Raw genomic sequence first — 15,921 nt, 5'->3', positions numbered from 1 at the left:
AAATTAGCTATAATTTGTTACTTTAGCTTTCTAGTTACCATAGAGATAAAACAGCTGTAATTAGTGGTTTTCAAGTTTTACTATGCCTGCCTCTTACCCTCGGTTGGTAGCTTTATTATTTTTTTGTTATACTTTTTACTATCACTGTTAAGCCTAACCCTCGTTCAGTAACTTTTTTTTTTAATTATACTTTTCTGTACTTTCTCACTCTCGTGCAAAATTGTCTTCGCGCAATTTTGTTCTCGTGCGATTTCGTCCCTCGTACAATTTTGTCTGCGTGTAATTTAGACCCGTTCCCATCAAATTAGACTGTTTTTTTTTGTCGAAATTTGAGTTTGACTAAGCTTTTATTTAATCTTTACTAGGATAGCTTTCATTCAATCTTAGGTTATAATTTTCGCAGCTAGCTTTACTTTAATAAAACATTTAAATTTTTATACGTTACGACCAAGGACGTAGCTAACTCGAAAAAGATATTTATCAAAAAATAAATTTTTAATGACTAGAAAAAATTGGTAACTAGGCAAATACCATTAGATTACAACAAGACTTAATTTAGATGTATTTAATTCGTTTAGTTATTGCAACACTAAAAGTGCTAAAGAGTACATATACGTCAAAATCATATCTCAGAAAGGCAAAACTTAATACAAATGAATACTAAAAGCTAAGAAAGCAAGGGCATTATTAAGCTGAAAAATTGAAACAAAAGCAAGTTTTTCGCACAAAAGTATGTAACAACAGTCGGATTTACATCTGCAAATTTGCAGAAACGTACCAAGCTACGTGCAAGGTTACGACTAAGTAGTTACAATTGAAAATTTAAGCTAATTTTATAAAATTATTGAAGTATATAATGCTTCAAATTTAAATGAAAGAATTGGTTTATCAAAATGATATATCAGGCTTTTTTACGTAAAATATTTTAAAATAACTATAACACGAATATTAAAGTTGAGTATAACTTTATAAATCCAATAATATGTTTGTCTTATAGGAAACTCGTAAATTTTTTTTTAAGATATGGTCAGAAAATTTTTAAAACTTACTAAAATATGAATATATAAGTTTTTTTAAACTAATATTTTACCATTATCATCGTATTGATTAGACCTGAACCAATATTTTTTGAATTTACACAATTTTTTTGAGATGTGTCGATTTTATTTTTTTTTAAGAATTTAAACTGTCTTAATCTGAATAGTCATGTAACCTATTTTGGATTTTTAGGACCTATAGTTATAAACTCTTTTCAGAAAAATTATTTTTTTATTAAACAAATTACTGTTTGTATTAACTTCTCATTTAAATTAGTTTCACACCAAAGCAAAAATACTTTCATACTATTTTTCTAGCACTTATTCTTAACATAATAAACTTCTTAAAATAAAAATTAATAAAAAAACTTCGCTAAAAAAATCATTAACTTTAATAAATAATCTACGTTTAGATAAGTTTATACTACAAAATACAATTCGTAAAATAAGTGAATTAAAGCTTTACAAGCTAATGTCCAAAGGTAAAAGCTTAGTAGTTTTGTTGTACTGCTACTTCAACAAAGTTTTATACGATTTATAACATGTTAAAGTATAAACAAATATGTCTTTTATTAAAAAAAATGTAAACTAAAAAACTTTGTATTTACTTGATTCTTTTTCAAAAGTTAAATGAAATTCAAAACAGTTCTAAGGATTGATTAAAATTTAAATTAATTATGACGTAGTTATGCAAAGTTATAAAAAACAGGCTACTCGAATTAAATTAACAACGAGAATTAACTTCGTCAAATGAATATTATTATGTAAGTTATAACTATTCAAAATGTAAATTTAAGCGTTTTCTAATAAAGATCCTAGCGAAATAAGTTCACTGAATATATAATAATAACAAATTTAAACAGTACTCTTTTTTTATTATACTAACACATGTACACTTTAACGGAGCTCTGTAAAAAAGTAAATACTGTAAGGAAAGAATTGAAGCTAAAATAGGTATATATATATATATATATATATATATATGTGTTTATTAAAAATAAGAATAAATACTATAGATTATTGTAAATTAATGATTATAAATTGATACAATATATAATTTAAATTCGACTGTTATAAAATTATATAATATTTGTAATTAAAGTCTAAATTAGACAAAGTAAAGTAAAATACAAAATAAAATAACAAATCATAATATAAAGCACTCACATGAAAGTTAAATTAATACTGATTCAAAAGATTAAACCGTTGTTAAACATTCATGAATTATGACATTTTTTAATATTAATGTATAAGACTATATTGTGACGTAATTATTGATGCTTTATGAATGTTTAACAATTAGGTAGAAACCGGTCGTAGGTTGTCTCGGATACTGTTGTTGATGGTCGTGTGGTTAAGTTCATTATTTATTATTGATTTCGCGAAGCATCTCAACTTTGTTGATGATGGCCGTAATAAATACTGGTTAAAACTGATTTAACTATAATCTTACAACAAGATGACAATGTGTGAGACGTTGGGCTGTTAATGATTTAGCAGTGTCAATTTTTTCAACTTTAACCACAAACGGACGGTTCAGTACTTTGTACTTAAACCCAGTTAGGTCTCAATAGCGGTTCCTGGCGACTATGCCTGCCTGATTAGTCCTAACTACGACTCCGTGCAAAAGTGTCAATTGGTGCTCAAGTGGCACTCTGTGCTAAAGGGACGCCTTGCTTTTCTGACCCGTTACCCATACTGTTATACGTAAAATACAAATTGATGAACATGTTTCAGTATAAATGCATTTAACAAAACAAATAAAGTTGTAACTTTAAAGAATTACCATTTAAAGTTTTATTTGTATTTTTTTAAAATTATTGTTTTAATGTTTTGTGTACTTCAAAGTTTATTTTAAGCCAGAAGTCGGAGGACTGCGGGCCAAATGCCCCCTTAAAGCAAAAGTCTGCAGCCCACGACGTACTTTTTAGCTAAATGGTAAGAACTTAAATTCGGCTCTTTATACCATACCAATATATTTTTTAATGCTTTATTTTTGCTTATTTTATCATACTTTTAATTAATTCTTTTTTTTACTGAAAATACCTCAAGTAACTGCGACCCACGAAAAAAACTTCTATGTAAAGTTGGCTTGGCGCAAATTTTGCTATTGAAAATGACTCTTTAATTATAAAAGACTGCCAACCCACTGGATAAAACTTTTATTTTAAAGCTTAACTGTGAATCGATTAACACGACATGTTTAAAACAATTGAAAACTGAGGCTCTTTAAAATCAAAACAGCTAAAAGGTTTTTTAAACAACTCTCATGCAAAAAAAAACATTATTTATAATATATGAAGAAAAAAACTAAATTTGTTACATATATTTTAAACCAAACGTTTCAAATCTAATCAAGTATAGAACTTTAAAACTTCATTATATTGCTAAAAGACTTCTTCATTTTTCTTTGGTTTTCGATGGCAGTATTTTTATTTTCTAATACAACAAGATCTTCCCGTAATATTTTTAATTTTTTTCTGAAATGATCAGCTACTGTAGGATTTCTTTAAAAAAAAATTATTAGTTTAACAAACAATAGTCTCTGATATAATTAACCTTATAATAATAAAAAACTTACGATGTTTTGTTTCTTTCTATTTGCTGTTCTAGCTGCTTTATATGTTTCTTTTTATTCGAAATAACTACTTGTATTTCTTGATTACGAATTTGTTGATCTTTACGTTTGCTTCCAGTTGATTTTTTACTTGGTGCGTTTACAGCTTTTTTAACACCTCCAATTGTTTGGTTTAAAAAGTTAAAAACGCTGCCTGATTTCACTAATTCCTTTTTTTCGGATGATTTCTTTTTCAAAAAGATGTTTTGTTTATAAAAACATATATATATATATATATATATATACATTTAAGTTATTTACTTGATAAATCAAATCTTTCACACTGAGCCCACCTTAAGGGCTTTGTTAAAAAAAAGGTTTATTTCAAGATGTAAAACTTAAAAAACTCGAGTTTCGTGCTTATGCACTCATCAAAACAAGTTCAAAATTTTTATAAATAAATATATATACATATAATTAATCACATAGTGTAAAATTAAAAACAGAACATATTGAAACAGTTGTACTGTTATCAATTTTATACTTTAAACAACAAAGTATTTATTAGCCCTTTAAGTGGGCTCGGTGAAAATAGATTAGTTAATTTAATTCTGTTATACAGGATTGCAAAAGATTTTTTGTAAATTTTTTCCAGGTTTTCTGAATTTCTTTCAGGTTGTCTTGATTAGTATAACAACATTAAAAAGATACTGTAAAGCTACTTTAAATGTGTTTTTTAATGAAATATTTTTGTTTGATACAATCATTTTTTATTCTTATAATAAGTCTTTCGGATATTATCGAAGTTTTGTTGCTTTAAATGTAAAAATAGCTTAAAAATTCCAGGTTTTTTAATGAAGTAGTTCGAAATTCCAGGTTTTTTCAGGTTTTTCGGCAACCCTGTATATTAAATTAAGAAATAATTCAGAACAAAAACAATGATTTTGGAATAAACACTTTAAAACTAACTGTGAAATACCTAAAACATAAGTTTACTATGGTCTGCGTATACAAATGAACTAAACAGTAAATAAGTTAAAGTAAACAAAAAGCAAAAAAACATTGGGTTATATAAGAATTATACAATAAGTTACAAAAGACACACAATTCAAAAACACTAAATATATTTCGAGCAATTCTTATCAGTAAGAGTACAAAACTAACAAGTACCAAGATTTTACAAACTTATATAGTAACCAAGTAATCATAAAGTAATCAAGAGGTTAATAAAAGACAAAAGCAATTAGTAACAGTTAAAATCAAATAAGTCCATCTACGTTATAATTGATCTACAGTAAAACTAAACATAAATAAAATTAAAACAATCCTTATAAAATATTACGAAAATAAATATACAGTATAGTCAAAATCTGTTTGCTAACATAAAACAAGTTTACTTAACAAAAAACAAATGGCTTCTAATTGAATCAAATCGAAAACATTACCACAAGTTTTAAAAACTTTAAATCTATTCATACTGTTTGCACAAGTTGGATTATTAACTAAATGTTCTGCTATATATTAACGTTCAGATGCGTTTAAAACTTTGACCGGTATATTATCTTTATTGTCTGCAAAGCAAAAATTTTCAACACTTTTTGGTACATGCTCTTTAATCCTTTTCCTCAGATGTCTTGTCAGTAACCCAATATAATTTGCTGCACAACAGCAGCTGTATTGGTAGATTACCATACTTTTATTTAAGTTTGTTACTGGATCTTTACCACCTGGTGTTAATACTGGCTTTGAGGTGAAAACGATTCTAGGGTTTGCTGCATAATAAGTATTTCTTATTAATTGTCTAATTTTCTTTTCTAACATCTCTGAGCTCAGAATTACGCATCTAAACGTTCATCTATTGCAGAACATTTAGTTAATAATCCAACTTGTGCAAACAGCCATAATATAAATAGATTTAAAATAATTAAAATTATTACTTTATGATTACTTGGTTACTATTTAAGTTTGTAAAATCTTATTACTTGTTATCTTTGTACTCTACTGACGAGAATTGCTCGAAATATATTTAGTGTTTATGAAATTGTGTGTCTTTTGTAACTTATTATATAATTACTGGTCACTTATGTTCCATTATCTAATATAAGAATAACTTGTAAAACTTTAGTTAAATATACTTCAATAAAATAAAATCACTTTTTTATTCAAGCTTTCTTCTTTTTTCCTTTTTTGATCAGCACAATAATCTAACGATTTCCCTGGAGGCAGTATAACGATAGGTACAGGTATTTTTCTTCCCTGGCCATTTTTACCCAAACCAGAACCTTCAATGTATCTAGTTAAAAAAAAAAGTTAAAAAATACAAGAACACTTTGATACATTTGAAAACTTTTTTTTTTTACAAACCCCATTTTTTTCATCAATTTAAGCCCCATTCCTTTTGTGTGTTGCTCCCAAGCCCCTAATTCTTTTAATTCATTTACTTCGTTCGAAGGACCTAAATATAATAAATGCTTGAGTTATAGTTATTTAAACCAACACTATTAAAATAAAATAAACTTAAGGGCATAGGGGGATAAACCACTACTTTAAATTTAGTCTTATTTTTACATAATTAGATAAGCTACTTGTTACTTTTTACCGATTGTTAAAATTCAAAGGAACTTTTGAGATATAAGCAATTAAAGTTAGAGGGTTCTATAGGTTCTTTATGGAAGGCGGAAACTGAAAAAGCAAAAATTTACTATTTTACTAAAAATATATCTTCTCCTTCAGTTTTACAGCAATTGTTTTAAAACTTTTTCAAAATAATTTTTCATAAGTTTTAAATAAGTTGTAGGAAACACATTTTTTTCAATAAAACGTAAATTTGAAAAAAAAATAATTTTTTATTACTTTTTTCAAAATTCCACTTTCTACTAGTCGTTTGTAATATTGAAAAGTACATTTCCTGAAAATTTGAATTAAATTGCTTTTAAAATGAAAGAAGAAATAGATTTTTAGTAAATATTTCAAAATCCCGAGAAAATTGGTCTTATATATTTTTTATTCCATACGGTTGTATCGGAGTTTTTTACAAAACTCGTTATATAATAACCTATAGAGATTGTAGGTCAATTAAATAATAACTTGTAAGGTTATAAGGTGTAGTGTAAAACCATACTATAAAGCAGAATTAAACTTAAATTTAACTTACAACTAAATAATACTTAAAGGTATTCTATGCTACTTATTAAAACTAGTATTTATTTTGAACTTAAATCGAAAATCAGTTATATGGAAATAACGTTGTTTAAAAAGAACTTTACAATAAGAAACAATATAAATAATAATTAAGTTCAATTCTAGAACTACATCTTTAAGGTGTGGACTCAAATCTCTTCACATCCTCTCTATGGCTGGTTTATATAGCTCTCTTCCCAATTTTATTCAACATTACACCAGAAAATCTTGCTTTCTAGTTGACTGATTTTATATTATTCAATATTAAACTAAATAGAATAGCAAGTGAAACTGGTATTCAATTACAATATCTCAAAAGTTTATTGAAATTTTTTAGTTCTATAAAAAGTATCTTATAGTATATTACTCTAAGCTTTGAAATAAAAGCCAAAGTTAATTTTTGTAAAAAACATAAATAATTAATGTTCAACCCCCCTATGCCTTTAACATACCAGTTATCAAACATATACAAAATAATTTATTTATACATATTAGTTTGGTAGAAAAACAAGTGTACTGTGGGCAGATAGTTTGTATTACAACTTTTTTTTACAAAATACCAATAAAAAAACAACTACCTCATTAGATTTACAGATTAAGATGTTGTAAAAACAAACTTTTCAGAACTTAACTACCTTTATGAGAATAAGAAGTGCTTAGTACAGAATATCCGTCATTCACTTTTTTTTCTTCATCTTGAGAGCAAAGATCGTGTTGGGGTAGTACTTCGTCAATACTTAACTCAGATTTCAAATTTGTACTTGTAAAACTATTTTAAAACGTTATAATTAGTCTTATATCTTTAAAATTAATTAACCTTTTTACAAATTTAGTAAGAACTATAAACTCTTAATCAATATTAAATAACTTATTTATTTAATTTATTAAATAATTATTAAATAACTTAGAAATTAATATCCAGTTGTATTTATATATATTCTTTTTATACAGATTAACAGTTACTAAAATTGATATATAATTTTTTAGTTCTTGTATAACATTTATGAATATATTTTAAATGTAGTGTTCAAATAAATTAAATATTATTGTTTACTAATAATGAAAATTTAAAACCAAATTAGAAACCTAACAGTACACTTCATAATGTCTTCTTTGACACTTTCAATGACTGCACTTGCCCATAAACCATTTTCTTGCTTTGCCAGGCACAAATGGTTTTCTTTGAAATTGTTTTCATAATCAGCATCAATGTATTTATGCAGTTTTGTTATTTCCACTTCATATCCGTGAGAATACTTGCACGTTATGTCTTCATAACTTTTTTAGATTTTTTTAATAAAATTATGAATTTGAATGCGCAAAACTATATTTATTCTTATAAATTCTGGATATATATCTTAAATCAGGGTTTCCTAAAGTGGGCAATTAATAAAATTCAAAAGGAAAAAAATAGTGGTAGTGACGAAAACTTGAAAAGGTAATTAACCGGAAAATTGATGATTTCAAAAAAATAAATAATTACATTTCTTTCAACGGGGCGATTATGAAAATAAGTTTTGAAAACCTCGGCTAAATAGCTTTGTAATGGTTGATATAACTAGTTTAAATTAAAAGTTTTTTATCGCTATAATTACTCACGTTGCAAAACAAGTTTCAAATTACCTGCAATCATTTTCTAAAAAGTATTTACAAGGTTTCATCTTGTCCATTACAGGATTAAGAAAGAAAACAGAAACGCATTTTTCACAAATGACATTAGAAATCATTGCGTTGTGATACTGCTCACCGCTCCACTCAGTAAAGTATGGTGCTCTGCATTTAACGCCTGAAAGATCACTAGCTTCCGACAATGATTCGAGAAATTCATCATTTAGTTTGTCTGTAACAACCAAGTTTGAGTGATTCAAGTTGCTTAGCTCTTCATTGTTGGTAGATTGCTAAAAAGCAAGTAGTGTTACATTATAGTAATCATATGGTTGCCAAAGTAATCTGAAATAAACTTACTGACCATACAGAAAAATTATTAAAATTTAAGTTTACAATAAAATTTTACGCTACCTACTTCTAAATTATTTTACAGTATTTTTTGTTGCTATATTACACTATTTTTTTTTTTTGAAAATTAATTAAGTAGATATTTGTGGTCTCAACTCTCAAGTAATCACATATAATAAAGAAATTAAAGTTATAACAACTTAAAGTTTTTTATATATTTATTCTTTTAGATTGTATAAAACTTACCTAGAAAATGCACGGTAGAAAGTATAAACAAGATAAGCAATATTATGCTAAAAAAAACATTGAAACTTTTTTACAAACACGAAAATAGTTTTACTAATTGTCAAGAAAGTTTTATAGATAATTGTTTTAGTTTATAGAAATAATATAAATGAGTTACTGTAAGATTCATTGTTTTTTAGTTCAAAGTTTAAGATATATATTTAAAAAAAAACTGTACGAAATGCAAGTTTATAATTTGAAATTAGTTTTTTATCCATTATTTAGGTGAAGATACTATTGAAAATGTTATAAAACAGAACTGTTAACTGATTATAAACTGTATAAAAGTGTTATGCAGCAACTATTTGTAGTTCTTTTTGTATTTTTCTCTAAAACTATTAAAAAATCAAACTTGAATCAACCTATTAATGTAAGTTTTAATTTAAATCATAGTTGAAAACTACCAATTCAACAAAACTACCAATTAAAGTTTCTGATTTTACTAACTATGTGGCAGCAATGTTAATTGCTTCTCTAAATTAGTTAAATATATAAGTCGTTATAAAATTTAACAAAGTGCTCTAAAATTTTTAAATACATACCTATAAATACATACCTATAAATAATCACTCAATATAGATAATTTTGTGTAAATGCCTATTTAGTTTAGTTTTTTCCTAGAGTTAATATCTAATTGAAATAACGCAAATTAGAGATAGTAATAGGTGCTAAAATATTCTAAATAAAAAACTTCAAAACAAAATATATTTTAAACGAAAATATAAATTACCAATGAACTAGATTTAAACTAAATTAAATACCATATAACATTCAGCCTTTTGTTCTAAATTTAGTGTACAAAGTAGGTGATATAAGTAAGTGTAAAATTGAAAATTTTTGATATTTAGCAAAATATTAAAATACTTTCAAAAGTGTTATAACAATCAATCTACTTGCTCCTCGTCATTTCGATAAGGATCAACTTCTTCAAGAATTTTTTTCATAACTTCATCTTCCTGAGATTTTACATTTTCTTCAAGAAGCGCAATCAGCTCGATGAGTTGACTACGAACTTGGTATATTTCGTCGTTAGTTGCTCCTGTAGATATAGCAAGTTCCACCTACAAACAACAGTTTAGTAAAGCACAAAAACTAGAAAGCTAAAATTTTAGCTAAAACAAAGTTAGTTAATAGCACATTAGTACAAAGTTACAAATTCTATAGATGAATTTTCAAAATCATTAAGTATAGTTGTATTAAATGGTTACATTACAATTCAAATTAAGTAACAAAACGTTTATTAGTATGACTAAAATTTCACTACCTTACAGCAGATCTTCAGCTACAATAAATAAACGACGATCTAAAACACTTTATATATAGAGATACAATGGTAATTATAAATGATTAGTAATATTAAAAATTAATAAATACTTATAAGTATTAGTAAAAGTTAAGAAAAATTTCAAAGAAATACGACTAAACTAAATTAAGCATTTACGACGAAATCAAATAAAATAAAAAAGTTAAAAATAATCAAAAAAGAACGATATAAAAAACATAAACTATAACGCAATAAAATAAAATTGAATTAAAAATAAGACGATTTGAAGTGAGGGCACATAGCAGCGAGCTCTGTTCATTGACTCAATGATTTTTTGTTAGACTCTGTGATGGACATTCTTTCCAAGTTACATACACTACACGCCTCTGGTTTCGGGGGGTTGTTGCATGTGGTTTTATACTTGATTACCCATGAGATGTTGCTGTAATTTAAAATGTTTCTCTTCATTTACGCTAACAACGTTGTTTGGGTGAATTTGTTAGGGTTGAAGCTGGACTTATGCTGGTTGTATCTGGTCGTGAAAGATACACCAGTGGAGCCTATGTACTCTTAAGTTATGTTAAGGTGTAAATATGTGGCTTTATATATATATATATATATAAAAAGGTTTATTCAAAGATGCAAAACTCGAAGAACTCAAGTTTCGTGAAATAAAGCACAAAACAAAATCACTAATGAAGGTAAAAAAATTTTTGCATAAATAGATTATGACGTAATTTTGAAACTATCAAAAATCGTGCAAAACGGCTTGTGCAAAAACTAATCTACCAACAGACAATAAACCAGCGAAAATTCATATAACTTCAGTGAGTAACTACATATTAGGACAGATAATTGGAAGAGGTAAAGATAAAATTAAGATGCAAATTGAAATTTAGGTTATTTTAAGATGAAATTAAAACTTGTTAAACTTTAAAAGCGACTTTTTTATATGTCTACAAGACGATACAAACTCGCTTCTTTTGTTCAAACATCTTTTGTCTTTCAGTGCATATACAACGGCTGATGCTTCTTTGAGACACAGCCTACATATCGGGCTATTGCCGTCGGCTATAGGCTGTGCTCTTTTTATAACTTCCCAGGATATTTCGTAGTCAATGCCGCTGCGCTTTAAGCCACAAACATACTTCGAAAGTTCAGTGTCATTTTCATATATGCCGCCTTTAAAAGATTTTTTATGATTGGCATACCTGAATCTAAACTGAGTCGAGCACAAGCCGACATAGAACCTCGTCTTAACGCCAGAGTTAACTGTGAAGTCAACTCTGCTCAACTCGTCTCAACTCGCCAGAGCATATATGAAAATGACACTGAACTTTCGAAGTATGTTTGTGGCTTAAAGCGCAGCGGCATTGACTACGAAATATCCTGGGAAGTTATAAAAAGAGCACAGCCTATAGCCGACGGCAATAGCCCGATATGTAGGCTGTGTCTCAAAGAAGCATCAGCCGTTGTATATGCACTGAAAGACAAAAGATGTTTGAACAAAAGAAGCGAGTTTGTATCGTCTTGTAGACATATAAAAAAGTCGCTTTTAAAGTTTAACAAGTTTTAATTTCATCTTAAAATAACCTAAATTTCAATTTGCATCTTAATTTTATCTTTACCTCTTCCAATTATCTGTCCTAATATGTAGTTACTCACTGAAGTTATATGAATTTTCGCTGGTTTATTGTCTGTTGGTAGATTAGTTTTTGCACAAGCCGTTTTGCACGATTTTTGATAGTTTCAAAATTACGTCATAATCTATTTATGCAAAAAATTTTTTACCTTCATTAGTGATTTTGTTTTGTGCTTTATTTTAAACTTGTTTTGAAGCTGATGAGTGAGTAATCACGAAACTTGAGTTCTTCGAGTTTTGCATCTTTGAATAAACCTTTTTATTAACAAAGCCCTCAAGGTGGGCTCAGTGTGAAAAATTTAATTTATTAAGTTAAATAACTTAATTCTATATATATATATATATACATATATAAAATAAGGTTAATGTTTAAACGTAAACACTTTCAACTGAGCCCACTTGAAGGGCTTTTAAATAATTTATTCAAATGGCGATTTTAAAAATTCTGGAACATATGTTTCACAAAGCTTTAATTTTTCATAAAGCTTTGATCATCAGCCAGTTAAATTCAAAATAAAAAGCACTGTACTAAACAAAGATACAAAAGTTATGCAAAAAAACAAAAAACAGTATGACGTAATATTGTACATTACAAATTATATATATATATCTTTTTGTAGATACGACCGTTTAACGGACGTTGTATGACATTTGTGCAGTTGCAGAGTTTAGCCGTCGAGCTTGATTTGGATAGCAATTTTTTATTATGTGCTTGGATGTTTGATTTCAGCTTAGTATAACAGCTAGAAGTGATCTTGGTCGTGCTTTTGTTAAATATCTTGTGCAGCTTGGAATTTTGAGGAAAATACGTATTTATATGCTTGAGAAACTGTTTTCCAACTTGGGTTTTGACTGAGTTACAGTAAAGGGGGTGAAAGTATATAATGTTTCTTATTCTACACTATTTCTTACTGGGATGGGTACATTTTAATTCATCGAGTGGATGGAAGCATCTTTTTATTAAGGTGTCGTTATAAGGTTGCTTAGCAGCATAAAATTTGTTTTTGTTAGAAAATAATTTGCAAAGGCGGTTATAAACCATGGGGCTGATTGCTTTTCTTACAGGTTTTGGATTGTTGGGTTGGTTGTAGATTTATAGGATTTTGATTTTTGTTTTCTATAGGGTTGGTATATGGCTCCTCTTAAACACATAGAGATGTCGAGGAAATTAGTAAAAAACATATATTTTTCAATAGTTATTTTGGATCTGTGGGTGCTAAATATTTCCCTGATCTTTTGGATGTTCTTTCTTGTTCAAATTTAGAGGCTTTAGGCAGGACAGCTAATTAGTCGTCGCTGTATAAGCCATAAGATCCATGTTTGAGTACTTCTTACAGGTGTTCAACAAGGAAGAGTCCTACTAAATCAAATACCTCAGCCCCAATGTAACTTCTCATCGTGACGTCGAATAAGTTATCATCTTTCTTTACACAGTTAGAACCATTGTTGTCGGTAAGAATGCTTAAGCCTTATGGATGCCTTGATGTTGTCTAGGACGTTTTTGGCAACTTTACTTAGGTCTGATTTATTGGGATTTAATAATCGACATTCTACCTTACTACAAGAACGCATCTTTTACGGATACAAAAGCTTGAGATGAGCAATTTTTTAAATTTTACCTTTCATTATCCTGTTAAGTATGATTTATGAGCCTCTGTGTTTTACAGTTTTTATGCAGTCATCAATAGATTTTTTGTAGTTTTTTGTTATATTTTCATGTAGTAGGTTTTCGTACTCATTTTTATTTTTTAAATGAAAATTTCTAGTTTTATTGCTAGGGTTTACAACTTAATCAGATGATTTGATTTTCATATTGTCCTTGGACATTTGCTATTGAAACTTTGAAGTGGAACATCTGAATTGTATGTTTTTTATCATTAAAAATAATTTCTGATCGAATCGTTTTAGTTCGTCTCAATGGTTGCTGAGTGTTTAGTGGAAAAGCAGTTTGTTTTTCAAGCTTGGTTCATAAACGCCTTTGCAAATTATCCGCTAACAAAAACATTTTTGATGCCGCTAAACAACCTTATAATTAGTGATCTACCTGATCTACTAATTAGGATCCGGCCGGATCCGGATCTTTAATTTAAATTAGGATCCGGATCCTAAATATTTTAAGCTTTATGTAGTGTTAAAAAAGAACAAACTTAGAAAAATTAATTATTATATTACCACTAGTTTAGTAAAAGATGTTTAATCAAATTTGTTTAAAAAAAGCAGTGTTACTGTTAAACTATTTTTTTTGAACGCTGACAAAAAAAAGTTAAACATCGTACAAACAAGACAAAAAAAATATATCTATACATGATCTTATTTTAAATTTTAAGATATGGTTTGAAGCTACTTGTACGATTGAACTTTATTTTTGTACCTTGTATGGTGTAAAGAAAAAGAAATAAAATGTCAAAATGCTAAAAAAATAGAAAACTTTAGTTTTTTTTGTGATAAGCTAAAATAAACTTTATATACACAATTTTGAAATAAAAGATGAAGATTAACTTTTTTAGCAACTTTTTAGAGATATATAAGTAAGAAATTTAGTAAATAACATTTAATTATATCCACACGTCACTATAAAGCTACAAAAAAACCTATTCAAGCTTAAAGATGTGATAGAGAAATAAAAGTTTTTCGCCGCTCTTTGGAAGCAAACGATTTTGCCTTTGCTCCTACAAGTTACCAGCTTCAGAAAATAACCTTTTTAGAGTAAACAAAAGTAGAGGTACCGAAAGACGCTTCCTTACAAACCTGGCGATTTGTGGGTATCTTTTCTTGTTTGTCTTCTACTAAGAAAAAGCTACTTTAATTTGTTAAAGTAATTTTTTTTCAGCAAAAAAAAACCTTAATTTCTGTCTCAATCTTTTTATCAACTGAATCTTGTTGCTCACATCGAGAGTGGCTGTACTTTTTTCTGTTTCAAACGTGGAGTAGAACGATAAAAAATCATTGGCGACATAATTTGTAGATATCTGAGTTTTAGGACTATTAGGCGGTATTAGAGAATAGTGACTACTTTGACTAGTCTCACGACAACTTTGCATATTTACTTCTAATTTCAACAGCTTTTCAACCTCCTGTTTGACATTAGGAGGAAAAAGTAAAGTCGATACCGTGGATCAAAAGCTGTAGTAACTAACAACAAGTTATTATGATGAAGGTTTAAGTTTAAGCTGTTATATGTAGTATAAAACCTTCTTTTGAAAACTCCTTTTTCTTCTGCCAAGGTTGCTAAGATTGTAGAGCTACTTTGACCTGATGGACTATTCGCTTTAATTTTAAATCAAGATGCTGTTGAACACAACTTTAAAATGAAAAAATACAAAATGTATACATGGGTCTAAGTAATAAGATTATGCGGATTAATACAAAATTTGAAAAGTTTTTCTCAAAACTAGATGTCTTTTTTAAGGGTCGATTTATTAAGATTATTGTGGTAAAATAATAATAGTTTTAAAATTAAAAAAGATAATTCACAACAGTCCAGAACTTGAAATATTGGAATTCAATTGGTCAGAATTTGAAAAGTGTTTCATCTGTGTTAAACTTTAATAATCAGTATAATAAATCCATTAATCTTATACACTTTATTACTTAAAAAAACTAGTAGAAGTATTTTTTCAGTATTACTCACTTAATCATAAAATAAATATAATTCAATTGTAATAAAAACGTTTAACTTACTTGCTTTAACTGCTCTCGAGTAGAATCAAGATTTTTTCTAGCTTCTTCCATAACTTTGAACGTATTTAGAAAACTAATTCGTAAACTTAATCTTTTATGAAGGAGAAAATTTAGTCTTTGCTAAATATTACTCATATTCTTTTCAAAATAATAAAAAATATTTTATAAAACCGTATAAAATGTTCTATTTTAGATAAAATGTAAACTATAAAAAACCTTTTATAAGTCACTATTTTTCTCACTAATTTCTTTAAAAAAATAGTAATACTGTAAAAATTTTTATTCTGAAAAAAAAAATGACTTGAAATAAAAACCAGTA

General features: G+C 27.4%; 1 protein-coding gene across 1 annotated transcript; it reads right to left on the bottom strand.

Annotated features, from left to right (window-relative positions):
* Nucleotides 1-3,031: 3,031 nt before the first annotated feature.
* LOC145829735 (zinc finger CCCH-type with G patch domain-containing protein-like) lies at nucleotides 3,032-15,740 on the bottom strand. The gene is made up of 9 exons (XM_082937604.1): nucleotides 15,603-15,740; nucleotides 9,909-10,076; nucleotides 8,398-8,672; nucleotides 7,861-8,052; nucleotides 7,410-7,543; nucleotides 5,959-6,049; nucleotides 5,749-5,887; nucleotides 3,619-3,842; nucleotides 3,032-3,544 (listed from the first exon to the last, which is right to left on the bottom strand). Exons 1-9 carry the CDS (start codon nucleotides 15,651-15,653, stop codon nucleotides 3,406-3,408), a joined length of 1,413 nt encoding a protein of 470 aa, XP_082793730.1. The 5' UTR covers nucleotides 15,654-15,740; the 3' UTR covers nucleotides 3,032-3,405.
* Between the last annotated feature and the right edge of the window lie 181 nt (nucleotides 15,741-15,921).

Source organism: Thalia democratica, chromosome 2 (genome assembly GCF_965202585.1).
Source record: "Thalia democratica chromosome 2, ktThaDemo2.hap1.1, whole genome shotgun sequence".
Classification (NCBI taxonomy): Eukaryota; Metazoa; Chordata; class Thaliacea; order Salpida; family Salpidae; genus Thalia; species Thalia democratica.
Note: the sequence above shows the minus strand (reverse complement) of the source record. Positions and strands in the feature narration are given on the sequence as shown.

Excerpts from the sequence above, each read along its gene's own strand:
- LOC145829735 (XM_082937604.1), bottom strand. The coding sequence starts at position 15,653 with ATGGAAGAAGCTAGAAAAAATCTTGATTCTACTCGAGAGCAGTTAAAG. Across the intron at positions 8,053-8,397 it reads TTTTTAGAAAATGATTGCAG|TTATGAAGACATAACGTGCA; the intron begins GTAATTTGAAAC and ends AATCTAAAAAAG. Across the intron at positions 5,888-5,958 it reads AAATTGATGAAAAAAATGGG|ATACATTGAAGGTTCTGGTT; the intron begins GTTTGTAAAAAA and ends TTTTTTAACTAG.